Genomic DNA, 21892 nt, shown 5'->3' with positions numbered 1-21892 from the left:
AGCACCTATTAAGCACCTATTATAGGCTCCAATGACCCAAACAAAGCAATTTCCATCAGGGAGAAACAATATGTACTTATATAAGTGCACTCAAAATAGATACTAAATAAATGCATAGTAATGGGGGAGGAGGGGTGTGAGTAGTTGGGGTATTAGCAAAAGGTCTCCTGTAAGAGGTGGCATTTTAGCTGAATATTGAAAGGAATAAAGAAAGAAGCACATGAGGTGGAGGTGAGCAAAGAGAGCATTCCAAGTGTGGGGGGACATAGATCTCTGGGGTATCATTGGGCAAATTTCATAATCTTCCTCCCTCCCTCCCTCCATCCCTCCCTCCTTCCCTTCCTCGCCTTCCCTCCCTCCCTTCCTTCCTTCCTCCCCTCCCTTCCTTCCTTCCTCCCTCCCTCCTTCCTTCCTTCCTTCCTTCCTTCCTTCCTTCCTTCCTTCCTTCCTTCCTTCCTTCCTTCCTTCCTTCCTTCCTTCCTTCCTTCCTTCCTTCCTTCCTTCCTTCCTTCCTTCCTTCCTTCCTTCCTTCCTTCCTTCCTTCCTTCCCTCCTTCCTTCCCTCCTTCCTCCCTTCCTCCCCTTCTTCCCTTCCTCCCTCCCTCCCCTTCCTCCCTCCCTCCCTCCCCTCCCTCCCTCCCTCCCTCCCTCCCTTCCTTCCTTCCTTCCTTCCTTCCTTCCTTCCTTCCTTCCTTCCTTCCTTCCTTCCTTCCTTCCTTCCTTCCTTCCTTCCTTCCTTCCTTCCTTCCTTCCTTCCTTCCTTCCTTCCTCCCTCCCTCCCCTCCCTCCCTTCCTTCCTTCCTTCCTTCCTTCCTTCCTTCCTTCCTTCCTTCCTTCCTGACTTCCTTCCTTCCTTCCTTCCTTCCTTCCTTCCTTCCTTCCTTCCTTCCTTCCTTCCTTCCTTCCTTCCTTCCTTTTCTTCCTTCCTTCCTTCCTTTTCTTCCTTCCTTCTTTCTTCCTTCCTTCCTTCCTCCCTCCCTCCCTCCCCTTCCTTCCTTCCTTCCTTCCTCCCTTCCTCCCCTCCCCCTTCCTTCCTCCCTCCCTCCCTTTCTCTCTCTCTTTCTTTCTTTCTTTCTTCTTTCTTCTTTCTTTCTTTCTTTCTTTCTTTCTTTCTTTCTTTCTTTCTTTTCTTTCTTTCTTTCTTTCTTTCTTTCTTTCTTTCTTTCTTTCTTCTTTCTTTCTTTCTTTCTTTCTTCTTCTTTCCTCTTCCTTCCTTCCTTCTTCTTCCTTCTTCTTCCTTCCTTCTTCTCCTTCTTCCTTCCTTCCTTCCTTCTTCCTTCCTTCCTTCCTTCCTTCCTTCTTCCTTCCTTCCTTCCTTCCTTCCTTCCTTCCTTCCTTCCTTCCTTCCTTCCTTCCTTCCTTCTTCCTTCCTTTCTTTCTTTCTTTCTTTCTTTCTTTCTTTCTTTCTTTCTTTCTTTCTTTCTTTCTTTCTTTCTTTCTTTCTTTCTTTCTTTCTTTCTTTCTTTCTTTCTTTCTTTCTTCTTCTTTCTTTCTTTCTTTCTTTCTTTCTTTCTTTCTTTTCTTTCTTTCTTTCTTCTCTTCTTCTTCTTCTCTCTCTCCTTACCTTAAACTTTAGAATCAATTATGTATCGATTCCAAGGCAGAATATTGCTAAGGGTTAGGTAATGGGGGTGAAGTGACTTGCCTAAGGTTACATAGCTGGAAAGTGTCTGAAGTCAGATTTGATCCCAGGACCTCCTGTCTCTAGGCCTGGCTCTCATTTTTCTTTCTTTCTACTATGAGATATCATGTACATTTTTAAAGAGAAATTTTTGTTTGCATAAAAAATTCCATCCAAAATATAGTCATTATGAATCAAAGGCAACAGCATAAGCTGGCCTATGTCCATAGGAACAAGTTAGGAGTAAAATCTCATTCAGGAGCCCTAGAGACCAGAAAGAGTCCCATCACATGTGGCAGTCTATTTGCCATGTGAATTTATCACTGAGACCTCACCAACACCTCCAAAGAGCACACCATGTCTGTATTTCTGCTGGCAGCAAGTAATAGCTGTGCTTGTACAAAACTTGGGCTAGTTCCAAAGATGACTTGCTATTCAGTTGTTTTCAGTCCTGTCTGACTCTTCATGACTCCATTTGGGGTTACTGGAGTCATTGGCCATTTCCTCTTCAGCTCATTTTACAGGTGAGGAAACTGAGGTAAATAGGATTAAGGGCTTGACCAGCATCACACAGCTAGTGCCTGAAAGTGGATTTGAACTCAGGAAGATGAATCTTCTTGACTCCAGACTGGGCACTCTATCCATTGTGCTACCTAGTGACCAATGGTTTATATAATAACTCACTATTCGTGATGAGAATGACGTGTTCTCAGATAGAATGGAATAGATGCTTCAAAGAGAAAACAAAGAAGAAAAAACAGAAGGGGCAGAGGTAGATCGATAGGTAGACAGACGGATGGACAGATGGATGGATGAATAGATGGATGGATGGATGGATAGGTAGAGAGAGATAGATAGACAGACAGATAGCCTGGCACTTAGAGGTACTTAATAAATGTTTATTGAATTGAATAGTTAGATAAAAAGATGATAAGTGATAGATGATGGATGGACAGACATATAGACAAATGACAGATCACATAAATGAATTTTTATGGAACACAGAAGCTTTCCTCAACTGTTTCCCATGTCTTTTGTTGTCTGTAAATTCAGTTTAAATAAATTTTTTGCTGTTCTTAGGAAACAAAGGCAGACATAAAGGCTAACTGGATTTACCTTCTGTGCTGGAATACGCAAAGGACACGAGCCATGGTTGATAATGTCTGTTCTTCTGTCTCTTTATGCTGGCTGGACTTTAGACATTTATTACCTTTTGCCAGTCATTTCCTTAATATATCTTTGCTCCATGATCTTTGAACAAGGCTCTATTTCTAGCATAGTTTACCTTATTTTTCTTAATAAAGTTTACTCATCTGCCTTTAATCCATTAGTAGATTTCTGCAAACTAAACCTAACTAGGGCTAGGCAATCAGAGCTTTTCCCAGAGTGCTGAAATATAAGGGAAGCCCATAGCATCCATGTTCCTTCAGTGGCAAAAAGACCCCCATTGATCTCAGCGACATTTTAGCAAAAATAATTGACTAAAATAGGAACCAGCTGAGAGGTAGAAGGGCTTAGTAGGTATCGGGCTGACTAGTCTTTAAATCAAGAAGACCTGATTTCTGTCTTGGATACAAACGAGCTGTGTGATGAGGAGCTGACAAGTCACTACACTTTTCAGTATCCGGTAACTCTAGGATTATAGAAACCGATGAGTCACTAATCTGAAAAGATGAAGAGACTTTCTATACTGGAAGTTCCCTGGAAGAGAAGCAGCTAGGTGCTAGGTTTCTTTCCCACTGGATAGCACATCTCAAGTGAAGGTTCCCTATCCCAAATGTAGCATTTTCTTGCTTTTTCTTGGAGTCTTTGTCTTTTTCCCCCAACAAATTTGTATTTTATTGTATTTTTTAATTTGGAAAATTTTGCTTAATTAATTAATTTAGAATATTTTTCCAGGGTTCCGTGATTCATGTTCTTTCTCTGCCTCCCCCCACCATAGCTGACAAGCAATTCCACTGGGTTTTACATGTGCCATTGATCCAGACCTATTTCTGTATTATTGATATTTGCACCAGGATGATCGCTTAGAGTCTCCATCCCCAGTCCTATCCCCATCGACCCATGTGATCAAGCAGTTGTTTTTCCTCTGTGTTTCCGCTCCCACAGTTCTTCCTCTGGATGTGGATAGTGTTGTTCCTCAGAAGTCCCTCAGAAGTGTCTTGGATCATTGCATTGCTGCTAGTAGAGAAGTCCATTAAAACTTGTCTTTTAAAAGTGAATTTAAGTTTCCTTTTCATGTTGCTGGCTTCAGTTGTGCTTTATAAAGCTTGCATGGGATGAAAAATAATCTGCTTGCAGCTCAGGCTATTCATTCCCAAATGCAAACAGAAGCGTGTCTCATTTTTGATTCTAGGGATTAATAAAATTATTCAGACATAATGTTTTAACTTATTTAACCAGCTTTTTCTAAGGTCTGTTCATCAAACTAGTTTTCATTTTTAAAGCCTCTTTGTTACAAAAGAGTATTTTAAAGAGAATCTAAGCCAACATTTATTAAACATCTACTTTGTTCTAAAGGAACAGTTAGGTGGTGCATTGCATTGAGTTCAGGGCCCAGAACCAGGAAGACCTACGTTCCAATCTGGTCTCAGACACTTACTAGTGGTGTGACTCTGGACAAGTCACTTCACCCTGTTGGCCTCAGTTTCTTCATCTGCCAAATGAGTGGGAGAAGAAAATGGCAAACCAGTCCAGTATCTTTGCCAAGAAGACCCCAAGTACAGTCACTGAAGAGTTGGGCACAACTGAAATACTAACAACAATTGTTCTAAAGGAAGTTGGAACTGGATTTATAAATGAGTTGAAAATGAGGTCTCCCAAGAGTGGAAATTCCTTCTCCCAATTCAGATCAGCAGCAGTTTGCAATTTATTTTTATTTTATTGTATTTTCACTTTCTATTCCTTTAATTTTTTTAGTTACATGAAGAACCAATTTTTTTCTTAGCAATTGTTTTCTGACCTTTTGCAATCCAGACTCTCTCTCTGCTCTCCCCGATCCCCAGATGGCAAGCAATTTGACATGTTGTGCTAGTGTTGTCCTTACTCTTTAATTTGCAGTCTCAGAGAATAGGCGGAGGCAAAGAGATGCTATGGGATACGAGCAGCCATGCAGTCAATATAGTTTGGAGACTGAACAGCAAGTCAAATCTTCCCCATCAAAGGCCAGTCCACTATCTGCTCTGCTGCGCTGCCTCTCAGGCTTGAAATGGGACCAGACTGCCCTCTAGGAGCTGATGTTAAGATTCAGGATCAGCACGTCTTCCATGTGTGGCCATTCCCTTATTATAATGGTGATCACAGAAATTTACTCAACTGTGTTTTAATATAGTGACAATTCACTGATCTCCAGACGTGGCCATATCTGACAATGAATCCCGGCTCCCTCTAACGAAGACCTTTCTCTGTGTCTGTACGTTGGTTTTTCTAGGCAGAGATTTTCCCAGATTCTTGCCATGGTGGAAGAATATTCTATAACATAGCAGTGATGTCCTCGATGAAGATTCCTCAGGTAATTTGCCAGCATAAATGGACATGTAGCACGTAACCTCAATCCCCACATCACCCTGCTTTGTTGTTCTCTCTTTCTTTTTTAAAAACCTGACCTTGTCTTAGAGTCAATACTGTGTATTGTGTAATGGTATAATATGGGAAAATTACTATGATACCAAATTAATAGGCTAAATGTAATATATAGAAATTGGTTTGGAAATAGAATATTATTAAAAAATTGGTGTGGTCGCCATTTATAAAATATTTAACCCTTAAGTCATGAGGATGATACTAGCTTTTAACAATTTAATTTTAATATATAAGAAAGAAATAAGGAGGGAAGGAAATGGAATAATATTTCCTAGCCTGCCACCCTAATCTTACCAGTCCAAGTGGATGTCTTCCACCCAAGCCACCAATGCGGGATTACAGACAAGCTCCCAGCCAAAAATCTCCAGAGGAAAAAAAAACCCAGCCTACTCTACGGTCTCATTTGTATATCTTCCTTCTCTATGTCAGGTCCATTCCCTCTGTGTTGGTCTAGCACATCTCAGGAACCAATCAAAGTCTCTCTGTTTGAAGTGTTCCAGTCAAGCCAATGGGCTGGGGCAGATGAACAGAAAATTCAGGATTCTAGGAGGAAGGGGTTCCCTTCACACAGTCAGCAATAGAGGTTCAGTGACTTGCTGAGGGACACATAGCTAAGAAGTGTCTGAGGCTAGATTTGAACCCAGAATCTCCCATCTACAGAGCTGACTTTCTATCCATGGAACGATCTAACTTCTCCTATGTAGTTATCCTTTATATGTTGTTTTTTTCCTTTAGAATAGAAGCTCCTTAGGTGCAGGCAATGTTTTGCTTGTTATCTTTGAATCTTCACTTAGCATTGTACTTGGCACATAGCAAACATTTAATAAATACTTTATCTATCTATCCATCTATCATCTATCTATCCATCTATCCACCTATCCATCCATCCATCCATCCATCCATCCATCCATCCATCCATCCATCTATCCATCATTCCATCCATCTATCCATCCATCCATCTGTCCATCTCTCTGTCTGTCTACCTGTTTATCTCTGTGTCAGTTTGTCCATCTATATATCTGTCCATCTATCTATTTATCTGTTTGTCTATTAATGCATCATCTATCTATCTATCCACCTATCTATCCATCCATCCATCCATCCATCTGTCCATCTCTCTGTCTACCTGTTTATCTCTGTGTCAGTCTGTCCATCTATCTATCCATCTCTCTATCTATTTATGTTTGTCTATTCATGCATCATCTATCTATATATCCATCCTTCTACCTATCTGTCATCTATCTATCTATCCACCTATCCATCCATCCATCCATCCATCCATCCATCCATCCATCCATCTGTCCATCTCTCTGTCTGTCTACCTGTTTATCTCTGTGTCAGTCTGTCCATCTATCTATTCGTCCATCTCTCTCTCTCTCTCTCTCTCTCTATCCATCCATCCATCCATCCATCCATCCATCCATCTGTCCATCTCTCTGTCTGTCTACCTGTTTATCTCTGTGTCAGTCTGTCCATCTATCTATCCGTCCATCTCTCTCTCTCTCTCTATCCATCCATCCATCCATCCATCCATCCATCCATCCATCTGTCCATCTCTCTGTCTGTCTACCTGTTTATCTCTGTGTCAGTTTGTCCATCTATATATCTGTCCATCTATCTATTTATCTGTTTGTCTATTAATGCATCATCTATCTATCTATCCACCTATCTATCCATCCATCCATCCATCCATCTGTCCATCTCTCTGTCTACCTGTTTATCTCTGTGTCAGTCTGTCCATCTATCTATTTGTCCATCTCTCTCTCTCTCTATCTATCCATCCATCTTTCTACTTATCTGTCATCTATATATCTATCCATCTATCTGTCTGTCCATCTATCTATAAACTATCTATAATCTATAAAACATTTCAAACTTTTATATATTGAGGTATTCACGATGGCTTTTCAAAAGACCTGATCAAATGGTTGATATAATTGAGGTCTTGGGAAAACTTTACAATTCTGAAGGACTGACACCAAATGCTACTATTCACCTCCAGAGAAAGAAGCATTAGAGTCAGAATGCAGATCAAAGCATACTATTTTTTTTTCACATTACTTTAAGTTTTTATTTGGGGATTTCGGTTTTATATGGGTATTTTCTTACAACAATGAACAATTTGGAAATATGTTTTGCATGATAATACACGTATTTCCCAGATCAAATTGCTCACCACCTCTGGGGCAAGGAGGGAAGGGAGGGAGGGAGACAATTCGGATCTTTTTACTTTGGAAACGTGTGGAAAATTGCCATTGCATGTGATTGGGACAATAAAATATCTTGATTAAGGAAAAAAGAAAAAAATGAAAAAGGAAGACTTTCCTTTTCTAGAACACCTTAGAATCAAATGATTTCTCTAACTAGATTTTTTGGTTCACAAACTATATATTAAAAGTCTGTTAAAATGGCTCCTCAGGAGAGAGGGTTAATAGAGGTCTTAACAGTTGAAAATTGTTGGCTATTGAAGTCTCGCATTCTCTCTAGGTGGCAGTGGTCTGTGGTTCTTGCATCGCAGGAGCTACCTATATTCCCAGCATAGCAGATGAATCAATAATTATAGACAAAATTGGCTCCATGTTTATTGCTGGACCTCCTTTGGTAAAAGCTGCTACGGGAGAAAACATTTCTGTGGAAGAACTAGGAGGAGCCACTCTGCATTCTCGGTAGGGACAAAGTATTGGTCTCAGCCTGACATTTAAAGAGCTCCACATATTGGGATCCCATCTGATTTTCCCCAGTCTTATTCAACAGTATCTCCTTTTCTTGCCCTCATATACCTTCTTACTGGAGCACATAGAGTGCTGGTCTTAGAGCCAGAAAGACCAAGAAATTCTGCCTCAGACACTGCCCGTGTTACCTAAGACAAGTCACCTCACTTACATCAGCCTCAGTTTCCTCACCTGTGGATGGAGGAGATGACCTGGGTAACAGTCCATGTTCCTTCTGGCTCTACAGCTTTGATCTCATGATCGTCCACAAGGTCTTTCTCCATCTTTTTGTTTGTGAATAATCTGTGTACTTGGTTTTTGTTGACCTTTGTACAGGACTTCATTCTCCCAGGAGAATGTAAGCTCCCTGAGGGCAGGGAGTATGCTTCATTTTTTTTCTTTGTACCCCCAAGTGCCCAGAGCAGTGGTTTGCCCATAGTAGGTATGCCCAACTGCTAGATGGTTACCTACAGAATATCAAAAGATTTAGAATCAAAGCCCTGGAATGTTGAGTGGAAAGACCCTTGTGGATAATTCGTGGGAGGGCATGCTATCTGCAGCCTTGGGCAAATCATTTCCTCTTGTTGGGCTTCAATTTCTTCATATGTAAAATGAGAGGGCCAGATGACCTTGAGGTCCCTTCTAGATGTAGATTAATGCCCCTGTAGACCACAAATGACTTCCAGCCTAAGATATTTGAATGAGAACGCACTTGTTTGAAATCCCAGAGCCATGAAAATACTGATATATAATTAATAACTCTGGTTTTTCCAGTTGCTTATTTTGATATGTTGAAATGTGGTTTTCCATCTGACCCTAACCTCTTTTCTTTTTAGAATCAGTGGTGGGATTGATTATATTACATCTACTGAGGAAGAAGCCTATGAACGGACGAGGCATATTGTGATGACCCTCAAATGTGGAGAGCCCTCCAAAGAGCCTGTGGGGTATGATGACCCCTTATACAGCCCAGAAGAGCTGAAGGCACTGGCTCCACAGAATTATGAATGTGGCCTAGATGTGAAACTGGTAAGCCAAGGAAGGCCTCTATTTCATAAGCTATTGGGAGAAAAAGTCTTTGACAAAATACAACACCCATCCACTTAAAAACACTAGACAGCATAGGAATGAAAGGACCTTTCTTTAAAATAATAAGCAATGCATCAGCAAGTATCATCTGCAATGGGAATAAGTTAGAAGTTTCCCAATAAGATCAGGAGTGAGGCAAGGATGCTCATTTTCACCTCTATTATTTAATATTGTACTAGAAATGTTCGTTTTAGCAATAAGAGAAGAAAAAGAAATTGAAGGAGTTAAAGTTGGCAATATAAGCTATCATTCTTGCAGATGATATGATGGTCTACTGAAAGAATCAACTTAAAAACTAGTTGAAATAATAACTTTAACAAAGTTGTAGGATACAAAATAAACTCATATAAATCATTAGTATTTCTATATATTTCCAACAAAGTCCACCCGCAAGAGATTAAAAGGAGAAATTCAATTAAAATCAGTCTAGATAGTATAGAATTTAGGAATCTATTTGCCAAGACAAACCCAGGTATTATATGAACACAATAACAAAATACTTTTCAGACAAATAAAGTTCAATCTAAACAACTGGAAAAACATGAATTGCTAATGGGTAGGCAGACCTAATATCATAAATATGACAATTCTACCCAATTTACTTATTCATAGCCATACCAATCAAACTACTAAACAATTATTTTATGGAAGCAGAAAAAAACAATAACAAAATTCATTTAGAAAAACAAAAGATCAAGAATATCAAGGGGATTAGTTAAAAAAAAATGAAGAGTTGTGGCATAGCAATACTAGATTTCAAAATTTGATCCAGTAATACCACTACTAGGTCTATATCCCAGAGATAAAAAGGGGGAGAAAACCTACTTGTACAAAAATATTTATAGTTGCTCTTTTTGTGAAAGCAAAAAATTGGAAATTGAGGGGATGTCCATCAATTGGGGAATGACTGAACAAATGGTGGTATATGAAGATGACAGAATATTATATTGTGCTGTAAGATATGACGAACAGGATGATTTCAGAAAGAACTGGAAAGACCTACATGAATTGATGCAGAGTGAAATAAGCAGAACCAGGAGAACATTGTACACAATGACAGTAATATTGTGAATGATCAAATGTGATAGACTTAGCTATTAATGACAGTGTAATGATCCAGGACAATTTGGAGGGACTTATGATAAAGAATGCTATCTATCCTCCTCCAGAGAAAGAACCATTGAAGTCAGACTATAGATGAAAGCATGTGATTTTTCACTTGTTTATTTGGATTTATGTTTTGGGGTTTTCGTTTTATAAGATTATTCACTTTCAAAAATTAACAATATGGAAATATATTTTGTGTGAAAATTAATTTAGGTAGGATTGTCATTTTTATTATATTAGCTCTACTGCTCTACCTACCCATGTGAAATTAATGTTTTTCCAATTGTTTAGATCTAACTTTGTATCCAGTGTGTTTTTAAATTGTGTTCATATAATTCCTGCATTTGTATTGGCAAATAGATTCCCAAGTATTTTATATTGTCAAGAGTGATTTTAGGGGGCAGCTGGGTATCTCAGTGGATTGAGAACCAGGCCTAGAGATGTGAGGTCCTAGGTTCAAATCTGGCCTCAGCCACTTCCTAGCTGTGTGACCCTGGGCAAGTCACTTGACTCCCATTGCCTAGTCCTTACCACTCTTCTGCCTTGGAGCCAAGACAGAAGGTAAGGGTTTTTTTTTTTAAGAGTGATTTTAAAATTAATTTCTCTTTTTAATCTCTTGTTATTGGAATTTTGTTGGAAATATATAGAAATGTGATTTATGTGAGTTTATTTTTTATTCTGCAACTTTGCTAAAGTTATTATTTCAACTTGTTTTTTTAGTTGATTTTCTAGGATTCTCTAAGTAAACCATCATATCCTCTGCAGATTAATGTTTTAGTTTCCTTATTGCTTACTTTAATTTCTTCAATTTCTTTTTCTTCTCCAATTGCCAAAGCTAGAATTTTTAGTACAATATTAAATAATAACGGTGATGATGGGCATCCTTGCTTCACTGCTGATCTCATTGGGAAAGCTTCTAACTTATCCCCATTGAAGCATTGAAGGTGATGCCTGCTGATAGTTTTAAATAAATACTATTTTTTTAAAAAGAAAAGGCCTTTTTATTCTTCTGTTTTCTAGTGTTTAGTCTTTAATTGGGGATTTTTAATTTTTTCTTTTTCTAGTATTTTTAGTTGCATGCCCAATTCATTGATCTGCCTTCTCCCCCCCCCCCCCATTTTACTGATATAAACATTCAAGGATACAAATTTCCCCCTGAGTACTGCTTTGGTTGTATCCCATTCATTTTTATATGTTGTTCTCATTGTCATTCTCGTCAATGAAATCAGTGATTATTTCAATGATTTGTTCTTTGACCCACATATTTTGAGGAATTAGACTGTTCAGTTTCCAATTAACCTTGTTTAATCCTGAATAGGGTTCCATGATATTTGAATTGTAGTTTTTTGGCTGTTTGCAGCATTTTCTCCTTGATCTGGGAGTCCTTGAAAGTGACTATAACATTCCTGGGAGTTGTCATTTAAGGATTTATAGCAAGAGATGATTTGTGGATTCCTTTGATTTCTATTTTATCCTCTTGGGCAGTTTCTTGTAATAAGATGTCTAGGATTTTTTTTAATCATGACTTTCAGGTGTTCCAATAATTCTTTGATTGTCTCTGCTGGATCCATTTTTGAGTTCATTTTTCAATGAGATATTTCATATTTTCTTCTTTTTTTCATTCTTTTCATTTTGTTTTATTGCTTCTTGATGTCTCATGAAGTCATTAGTTTCTATTTGCCCAATTGAGACCAATTTTGATTTTTTTTTGAAGTTTGGCACATGGTTGCTTGGATCTCACCATCCCCTATTGAGTCTATGTTTCACTCTTTGTTGCCATAGAAATTTTCTAGGGTTAGGTATTTCTTTTGCTGTTTGCTCATTTTCCCATATTCCCCCCCCCCCCCCGCCCCATGGACTAGGAATTCTGAAAACTAATGATTTTATCTCTCTGTTTATGGCTTCCTGTGAGCCCTGGGGCTAGGTCTTCATCACAGCACAGGATTAAAAAGACCAGGTGATATAGACTTCTGGGTCTCGATGTGGGGTGGTACCAGAGCCTGGGACCTTAAGGGGTCATTCTGGGTTGTGGAGTGCTCTATTGTCGGTATAGCCAGGGTCCTGGGATCCTGAAGTTGGCCTATACCTAGGCTTGGAAACTGGTGCAGGAGATGGGGGGGATGTTTGGCCAGGACTCTTCTGTGTGCTTTTGTTTCTGGTTCCCCTTATCCCATGAAAATCAACTCTCTCTGCCTATCTTTCAAGTTGTATTCAGTGGGAGAGTACCCTCGCTGTGTCTTGTTGTTAGTTTTTGACTCTTGCCATTTTGAGGCACTTTGGAAGATTGGTTTGGAAGAATTTTCAGAGTGGCTTCATCTTTTGCTGCTACTAAGCCACCATCTTGGCTTCACCCCTGACTGCCTTCTTTCTTCTGGTTTTGTTTATAATGGCAAAATCAAAATTGAAATGATTCCATCTTCTCTGGCTAGTTGTATGATGTGAATGATTTTTCGGTGGCACAGCTCCAAATTGATTTCCAGAATGGTTGGATCAATTCATAGCTACTAATTTAGTATCCTTTGCCCCCTTCCTGCCATCCTTCTGCCACTATCATGGTAGGAGCAGAAGAGGGCTAGATGTACAGGATTGAAGGATATTTTTAATTTTTCTGTTTTATGGGTTACTATGATATTTTAATAGAAACCTTACATTTGTAGAGTTGACAAGATGGCTAGCTGCACATACATACATGCATATATACATAGAAACAGACAACATACATCTATACATATATGATTATGTGAAGCTTTAAAGTTAAGGAAGTTTTTAGGACCTTGTCAATGCTGTGGTAGATGGTGACACCCACTGGCAAAGGGTGGTGTGGCACCCTGGTCCTTTGAGCACATTTAAAATACTCCTTTGAAGCAAATTCCTTTCTGAAATGAAAACCTACATTCTTCCTGACACCATGAACCTGGTGATGCTGTTTGGATGAGAATCATGGAGCTGCACAGTCTCAGAAGAATGGAAGGTGACACTTACTCAAAGAGCAATAGAGAAACACCTGGCGGGTGGAAGCACATTGAGATATATTACATCCGAGGCATTATACTGGAGAAACGTCATAAAATCTTGTCATCCAAAAAGTCCATGGGCAGAATAAAGGATGGGCTAGAGTTCTGAACCTGAGGCTAAGACAACCCAAGTTCAAATTCAGCTTTGACACTGAGCAATTCACTTTACCTCTCTCTGTTTCCACTTGTAAAATGGGGTTAAAATTGCATTTCCCTTCCAGGGTTCTTATTAGGTTAAAATAAGATGATATTATAAAAATTTTTCAAACCTTAAAGCTCTAGGCAAATGCTAAGCATAAGGATGATGATGATGACAACAATGACAACAATGATGATGACAATGATGATGATAGAGTTGGAGGGTTAGAGTTGAGTTGGTACATCTTGAAAAAGATCTCAGACTCTGGAGACAGAAGACCTGGATCCAAATCCCACCTCTGATGCTTACTTTCTATGTGACCTTTGGCAAGTCACAATCTTCTAGGTCTCTCTTTCCTCATGTTTAAAATGAGGGAGTCAGAGAATATGATCTTCAAGGATCTTCCAAGGTCTAGATCTAAGATCCTGTCCTCAGATAAGATGTACTCAATTGCTATCTCCACAATATCAGGAGATCTAGAGGAAGGTCCTCAACATGCTTGGAGGGCTAATAGAACTGTATTTAAGAGAAGGCATGGATGGTTGATGGTCTGAATTACTGGAGAAAATGTCCATATCAGCCAGATGACAATTCCATAGAGATATGTAAGTGGGAAATGGGGTTAATTTTTAAAGGGTTGGACTGGATTATTTAAGAGTTTGGTCACCAGGAATTTAATTAATCCAAAGAGATTTTATTTACAATTTATTTACAAAATGTAGAAAGAGTGAAGTAAGAAATCAGAGAGAGAATTAGGTAAGATATCTAGCCTGAGCACTAAGTAATTTACTCTTGGCCTCTCCAGGCAGGGAGAATTAGTTTCAACTGGCCTCAGCAAAGCTGAGGATCCAGGGAATCCCTCAAGAGTAAGTCTTTCCTGAGGCTGGTCTCTTCAGAGGAAAACCAGCAGTTAAGAGTCAGCCTTTCACTCACCGTGGGTCAGTCCAGTCAGCAGATTCTTTATCAGCCTCACCAGGAAAACAGGGTCTCAGGTTTAGCCAGGAGATTCTTCTGCCCCTCTTTACCAGTCTCAACTCGAAAGCATGAAGAATTCCTCCAGTCTCCACTTCCAAAAATGAAGAACTCCATCTCACAGGAAGTAACAATTTTTACATCTGCCAATCACAGTTGATGCTTTGTTTTAGGACTGCCCAAAAGGCAGTCAGTCAATTCTGATTTGTCATCCACTATCACACACATGGGTCACAGACCTTCCCCACTCAATGTGTGAAATGGGGTGTTTTCACCTTTGGTGATTAAATCTAAAAATAGGTAGATCTCCGTACCATGTTTACACTTATGGGGATTAAATCTAAAAATAGACAGGGGTTACAATTTAATCTTCACAATCAGGGGAGAATTAAGTATTTTCATTGTTATAATCAGGGGAGAATTAAATTTAATCTTCACAGATCTCAAAACATGCTCTGGAATGCAAATATCTTCCATTATAGAGGATACCTCTCTATCTCCAAGGCTATGCCAGTGAGGAACAAGACTTGTTAGGTCCTACAGCATTGATGACGCTTCATGTGATGAGAGATTAGGTCTCCAGGTTCCCACCTAGCTCAGAGGGAAATGAGGTATAATGAAAAAGGAACTGCACTTCAAATCCGGATTCTTCCACTTGCAACATGGAATCTTAGACAAATCAGTTCATTTCTCTTTGGCTCAGTTTTTCCATCTACAGACTTAGAGAATTGGGCTAAAAGGTCCCTATAAAAAGACTCGTCCCCAACCTCTTAGCTTTGAATCCTCAGTGCAGAGAAGCTCACAACTACTAGTATGTTGACTTCTGGGTAATGAGCTCTTTGGTCTTGGTGATCCATGGAGGGATGGGTTGATATAGGGATTGAGCCTGTGATTTTATTGGGCTCTCCTGGGTGAGGAAACTCTCTTCTAATGAAGGTATCCATCTTCTCTGTAACTTCCAGTTTTAATAGAGTTACTTGGAACAGAGGTGACAAACACAGCCAGAACAGGTTAAATTATAATTGGGAAATACATAACAAAATAAATTTTAAAACAGACAAAATAAGACAAAAATGTAAAAGTGCTACCGGGCAAATATTGAACAAAATAAACACAAAATAAGATTATTTAACAACATTAAAAAATTAAAGATAGATTTTTATCCTAGGAAGTTGTTTCCAAGTCAATATGCTGCCATTGGAAACTCTTTCTATCTGAGTTTGATGCTAGTGGCCCAGAGAACTGAGAGCTTCAGTCACTTGCCCAGATTCCTGCCTCCTGGTGGAATGGAGAAAGGACTTCCATCCACTTCCTGACTTTGTGCCTCGACCTAGGTCTAGGATCCTTGGAAATAGAAACTACTTAGACTGTGCTTTTGATAGAGGACATTCTTCATGCCAAGAGTCTCTCATGCCCCCAAACTCATGTGGTTTTTTTCTTTTTTGCATATTCGTAATGGAAGTCATCAAAAACCTCACTTTGCTTCTAGTCAACTTAGCTGAAATGTAGCTGTTCTGTCGATCAGGGCTGCTGCTGGGCGGGTTAGCCATCACTTATGGGCTGTCTGTATTCATGCCTTTTGCAGATTCTGAGTCGTTTGATTGATGGGAGTCGATTCCAGGAATTCAAAGCTGAATATGGAACAACTCTGGTTACGGGCTTTGCTCACGTGAAAGGGTGAGGCTTTCAATGCTTCCCATCCCTGGGGTCCCTTGGAGGTTCTCGGGGGCTGTCATTTTCCCAGGGTCACAAAGCTAGCCAGTGTAGCTGGCCACACTTGAACGCGGATCTTCCTGGCTTCAAGTCCTGTCATGTCTCAAAGGACTCTACTGGGTGACCTCTATGAATCTGCGTCTATGATGCTCAATCTATTCTTCCATGCTGCATCTCATCAGAAGGGTTTGGGGTTCAGGGGGAGAGGGGAGGAGAGGGCACTCCTGCTTCCACGAGAAGCAAAGGGAACTTGGCCCAGAGTCTCCGAGATGAAAGTCACTGTCTAGTTCAACTTATACTCCAAAAAAAGAATCTCCCTTCATCAGGAGCCCAAGGGGCGTTTACTTGAAGACAACTAAGGAGGGCAATCTTCTGGAGGGGGCCCATTCCACAGAGAGGAAGCTCTCATTGTTAGGAAGTCGGTTTTTTCCCCCAGCGTCAAGTTGTTTGTTTTTTTAAACCCTCACCTTCTGTCTTAGAATCAGAGCGGTAAGGGTTAAGCAATGGAGGTTAAGTGACTTGTCCAGGATCACACAGCTATGTTTCTGAGATCAGATTTGAACCCAGCACCTCCCATCTCTAGGCCTGGCTCTCCATCCACTGAGTCGCCCAGCTGCCCCCTGATGTCCAGTCTTAATATCCCCCTTTGCAGCTTTTAAATGCATGCCCCTGGTTCTTACCACCAGGTCCAAGCAGAGCAACCCAAATCCCACTTCTAATGGCAGCTTTTGTGCTGAGATCCCTTCCCCAAGCTTTCTCTGTCCCAGTCTCTTCACCTCATTCTCTGGTGGCCACCCTGGTTGCCCTCCTCCAGACCCCCTCCAGCTTCTGTTGATTAAACAAGGACGGCTGGAAATGCACCCATTTCCCAGATTTGGCAGGACCAAAGGGCCGGCTCCTCCTTACTCCTGGAATCGATGTGCATCCTGCTCTCTCCTTCCCAAAGAGAAGAGCCAAGACCTGTTCAGGTAGCAGATTTCCACTCATTTTCCCTCTGATTCAGCCAGTGACTTCCAAGGACTTTCCCTACTTGGTCTAACTGAGCCTTTGGTCAATGGCTGGTGCCCTCCGTCCTCGCCCAGGTATCCAGGAGAGCGTCTCATCTTTGGATGGGCGGGAGGTGATTTGTCAATAATAATCATCACATTCCAAGGCGTCCTTGTGCCAGCCAGAGTGCTAATGTGGCTCGGCTGATCCTCAACAACCCTGAAAGGTGGGCGCTCTTAGGAAGCCCGTTTTATAGTTGAATCTGAAGCAAAAGGTGAAGCGATTTCCCGGGAGTCACAGTGTCTGAGGGCTAGACTTGAACTCAGGTCTTCCTGACTTACTGTTCTACCCAGCTCAAGCAGTTCTGCAGGGGTGTAAGTTGTAGAATGGACATTCACCTGCATTGGTAGAAACAATTTTCTCCGGTGGATCAAGGGAAATACTGATGCTGGAATTAGAGGACATGGGTTCGAATCTTGTCTCTGATTTTACTACTTGTGGGACTTTCAGAAACTGCTTTGACTTCTGTGCCTCATTTTCCTCATCTGTTAAAACAAGGGCGTGTGTGTGCCAGCAGCGTCAGCGCCCTTCTTGTCCCCGACCTCGCCGGACGATGTCGTAGCTCTTCCGTCTCCTCCCCGGAAACCTTTAGGAGTCCGCTCCAGGCTTTGTGCTCCCAGTTTAGCTCCCGGAGCCACCCCAAGCTGGCGAAGTCACTGAAGACGGATTATTTTGGAGCTCCCAGATGGCGCCCTCATTTGGATGCTTTTGAGGGAGAAGCCGGGACCTTCCGGTGTGGGAGTGGGACTTCCGGGAGCTCCCCAACCCCCCCCCCCTCCGCGTGAGGGAGGGAAATGGAAGCGGGGTGCAGGCTGGGGGTCCCAGTTCCGGAAAACCCGCCCCATTGGCTGCTCCCGCGTCATCCCGGGGCACTGCTGGGCACCTTCAATGAAGCAGGAAACAAAACAAGCTGGGGGGAGGGGCAGAGCGGGCAGTTTTTCATCCATCTGCAACAGTTTCCAAAGCAACCAACTTGTTTCAGGGACAGATAGGGATGGCTGCGGCCCTGGTTTGGCACCAGAGTCTGCCATTCCACTTCTTACTCCGCCCCTCGGGAAATGAGAGGGTGCTACTGGGAGCCCCTGCTCAGGAGGAGCCCCTCAGGGGCCCTGGGCTCCCGGCGTTGATTCTGCTAAGCTGTTGTGCCTGGGCTTCATTGGGGCTTCATTGCCACGTCGTGAAAAAGCAAACGCGAGACTTCGAGAAAAAAGGGGTGGGGCCAGATGGCAAGCTCCCCGAGGGCTCACTGTCTTTGTTGGCATCTGTATCCTCAGTGCTTAGAAAAGTGCTGCGCTCAGGGTCAGCCCTTAATAAAAACTCCGTCCCTTCCTCCCTCCCTCCCTTCCCTCCCTCCTTCCCTCCCTTCCTCCTTCCTTCCTTCCTTCCTTCCTTCCTTCCTTCCTTCCTTCCTTCCTTCCTTCCTTCCTTCCTTCCTTCCTTCCTTCCTTCCTTCCTTCCTTCCTTCCTTCCTTCCTTCCTTCCTTCCTTCCTTCCTTCCTTCCTTCCTTCCTTCCTTCCTTCCTTCCCTCCCTCCCTCCCTCCCTCCCTCCCTCCCTCCCTCCCTCCCTCCCTCCCTCCCTTCCTCCCTCCCTCCCTTCCTTCCTTCCTTCCTTCCTCCTTTCCTTCCTTCCTTCCTCCCTTCCTTCCTCCCTTCCTTCCTTCCTTCCTTCCTTCCTTCCTTCCTTCCTTCCTTCCTTCCTTCCTTCCTTCCTCCCTCCCTTCCTTCCTTCCTCCCTTCCTTCCTTCCTTCCTCCTTTCGTTCCTTCCTTCCTCCCTTCCTTCCTCCCTTCCTTCCTTCCTTCCTTCCTTCCTTCCTTCCTTCCTTCCTTCCTTCCTTCCTTCCTTCCCTCCTTCCTTCTTTCCCTCCTTTCCTTCCCACCTTCCTTCCTTCCTTCCTTCCTTCCTTCCTTCCTTCCTCCTTTCCTTCCTTCCTTCCTTCCCTCCTTCTTTCCTTCCCGCCTTCCTTCCTTCCTTCCTTCCTTCCTTCCTCCTTCCTTCCTTCCTTCCTTCCTTCCTTCCTTCCTTCCTTCCTTCCTTCCTTCCTTCCTTCCTTCCTCCTTTCCTTCCTTCCTTCCTTCCCTCCTTCTTTCCTTCCTGCCTTCCTTCCTTCCTTCCTTCCTTCCTTCCTTCCTTCCTCCTTTCCTTCCTTCCTTCCTTCCCTCCTTCTTTCCTTCCCGCCTTCCTTCCTTCCTTCCTTCCTTCCTTCCTTCCTTCCTTCCTTCCTTCCTTCCTCCCTCCCTTCCTTCCTTCCTCCCTTCCTTCCTTCCTTCCTCCTTTCCTTCCTTCCTTCCTCCCTTCCTTCCTCCCTTCCTTCCTTCCTTCCTTCCTTCCTTCCTTCCTTCCTTCCTTCCTTCCTTCCTTCCTTCCTTCCCTCCTTCCTTCCTTCCCTCCTTCTTTCCTTCCCACCTTCCTTCCTTCCTTCCTTCCTTCCTTCCTTCCTTCCTCCTTTCCTTCCTTCCTTCCTTCCCTCCTTCTTTCCTTCCCGCCTTCCTTCCTTCCTTCCTTCCTTCCTCCTTCCTTCCTTCCTTCCTTCCTTCCTTCCTTCCTTCCTTCCTTCCTCCTTTCCTTCCTTCCTTCCTTCCTCCTTTCCTTCCTTCCTTCCCTCCTTCTTTCCTTCCTGCCTTCCTTCCTTCCTTCCTTCCTTCCTTCCTTCCTCCTTTCCTTCCTTCCTTCCTTCCCTCCTTCTTTCCTTCCCGCCTTCCTTCCTTCCTTCCTTCCTTCCTTCCTTCCTTCCTTCCTTCCTTCCTTCCTTCCTTCCTTCCTCCCTCCCTTCCTTCCTTCCTCCCTTCCTTCCTTCCTTCCTCCTTTCCTTCCTTCCTTCCTCCCTTCCTTCCTCCCTTCCTTCCTTCCTTCCTCCCTTCCTTCCTTCCTTCCTCCCTTCCTTCCTTCCTTCCTTCCTTCCTTCCTTCCTTCCTTCCTTCCTTCCTTCCTTCCCTCCTTCCTTCCTTCCCTCCTTCTTTCCTTCCCACCTTCCTTCCTTCCTTCCTTCCTTCCTTCCTTCCTTCCTTCCTTCCTTCCTTCCTCCTTTCCTTCCTTCCTTCCTTCCCTCCTTCTTTCCTTCCCGCCTTCCTTCCTTCCTTCCTTCCTTCCTTCCTTCCTTCCTTCCTTCCTTCCTTCCTTCCTTCCTTCCTTCCTTCCTTCCTTCCCTCCTTCCTCCCACTTATCAGGTGAGGCTGATAAAGCATCTGCTGACTGGACTGACAGGTGGTGAGTGAAAGGCTGACTCTTTTAACAGCTGCTTTTTCTCTGAAGAGACCGGCCCCAGCCAGTTAGGCTGAGTTTTCCTCCTATGGAGCTGTCCTTGCATTCCAGGTATAAAGAGACCTTCGGCTTGCAGGGGATGCAGTGCCTGGCGCAGGGTGAACCAGGTGTGTGGCTGGGCTGTTGGGCAAGACTGTCGTCTTTTCGCAGCTCCGTTAGGTGGTGCTGATGCTGGGCCGCCTCTGACCGGGCTGGGGACAAGCCATTTCGCCTTCGGTGGCGATTTCCTCCTACGCTGAATGAGGAGAGTCTGACGAGGCCCCTGAGCGAGACCCCGCCGGGGGCTTCTCCGGGCCAGGATGACCGGCTGGCTGGTCTCTGCCTGGCTCGAGCATCCCAGGAGGACTCCGTGAAGCTTGCTGGTGGGGTGACTAACAGCAGTAGCTCGCGTCTCTAGCAAAGCAGTTCCAAAGCCCTCTACACATCTTATGGCCTTTGGTCCTCACGACTATCGTTATCTTCACTTTGCACATAAGGAAGCCGAGGCCCAGAGAGCCTACAGGTCACAAAGCCCCCCGGCACTGGCTGGCATGAGTCCAGGATGCCACGCTGGCGCCCTCCCAGGGACAGAGCCGTGGCCGCAGAGTGGCACCCAGTGTGGATCCGTCCGCACTTTTTCGCCCTCACGTGGTGGTCCAAAGGGCACCAAAGAGGGCGTCTTGCCTTTCTGTCTTTGTTTCACAGGCACCTCGTCGGCCTCGTGGCCAGCAATGGGGAGTTAAGCTATCAGGCGTCCCTCAAGGGCAGCCACTTTGTCCGTCTGTGCAGGCACCGGAACGTCCCCCTCCTGTTCCTGCTGAACACCGTCCCGCAGACGTCGGCGTGCACGAGCCCAGCCCAGGTACGAGGTCTTCCCGGGGAGGAGAGCTGCAGCCATGGCAGACAGAGGGCCTCTGTAGAAGGCTTCACGTTTGCACCCATCACCTCGTTCAGGTTCAACAACCAGCAACTCGAGGGATGGTCCAAGAAGTCGTGGGCAGCTAGGCAGCTCAGCGCATAGAGATCCAGGCCTGCAGAGGGGGGTCCTGGGTTCAAATCAGGCCTCAGACATTGCCTAGCTGTGCGACTCTGGGCAAGTCACTTCATCCCCATGACAGAGTCCTTACTGCTCTTCCGCCTTGGAACCAATACTTTTAAACTTGCCATGACTTGCCCAAGGTCTCACAGCTAGGGAACAGCAGAGCAGGGACTCAAGTCAAAGTCTTGTAACTCAAGATCAATTGCTCCTGCCGTGCAACCCTTTATTCGAAGGATCCCTGGACTGCAGAATCAGAAGACTCGGGTTTCCGTTCTTCCTCTCCCCTCCACGATGACATTTTTTAAGATCACCAAACATGTATTTCCTGCCCTCCCCACCAGCTTCATGCCCAAAAAGGAGGAAAAAAGAAAACAAAAACAAAACCATTAGAGCAAGTCTGCAGAGTCGAGCAAAATAAGTTCCCTCCTTGGTCCTCTCCAGCTTGGTTTGAGTCCATCCTCCCTCCTCTAAGCACAGGTTATCTCATTGGATCCTTGCAACAATCCCAGGGGTTGCTGCTGTTAGTGTTTCCATTTAACAGATGAGGAAATTGAGGCTGAAAGGGGTTTAATGGACTTGCTCATAGACCCATCACTAGGAAATGTGCTTGAGGAAGGAT

General features: G+C 43.3%; 1 protein-coding gene across 12 annotated transcripts in view; it reads left to right on the top strand.

Moving 5' to 3' along the window:
* LOC100030370 (biotin-dependent 3-methylcrotonyl-coenzyme A carboxylase beta1 subunit-like) overlaps positions 1-21892 on the top strand; it is a 61662-nt gene that overhangs the window by 22618 nt on the left and 17152 nt on the right. For all 12 annotated transcript variants that reach the window (XR_008915987.1, XM_056814950.1, XM_016429847.2 and 9 more), the window contains 5 exons: positions 5051-5131; positions 7690-7868; positions 8750-8942; positions 15820-15911; positions 20940-21096. Coding sequence is in view for 11 of the 12 variants with exons in the window: in XM_056814950.1 (XP_056670928.1) it covers positions 5051-5131; positions 7690-7868; positions 8750-8942; positions 15820-15911; positions 20940-21096 (702 nt within the window). In the remaining variant the exon portion in view is untranslated. The remainder of the gene's footprint in view (positions 1-5050; positions 5132-7689; positions 7869-8749; positions 8943-15819; positions 15912-20939; positions 21097-21892) is intronic.

Source organism: Monodelphis domestica, chromosome 2 (genome assembly GCF_027887165.1).
Source record: "Monodelphis domestica isolate mMonDom1 chromosome 2, mMonDom1.pri, whole genome shotgun sequence".
Classification (NCBI taxonomy): Eukaryota; Metazoa; Chordata; class Mammalia; order Didelphimorphia; family Didelphidae; genus Monodelphis; species Monodelphis domestica.
The sequence above is the reverse complement of the archived record's forward strand: the minus strand, read 5'-3'. Positions and strand labels throughout refer to the sequence as shown.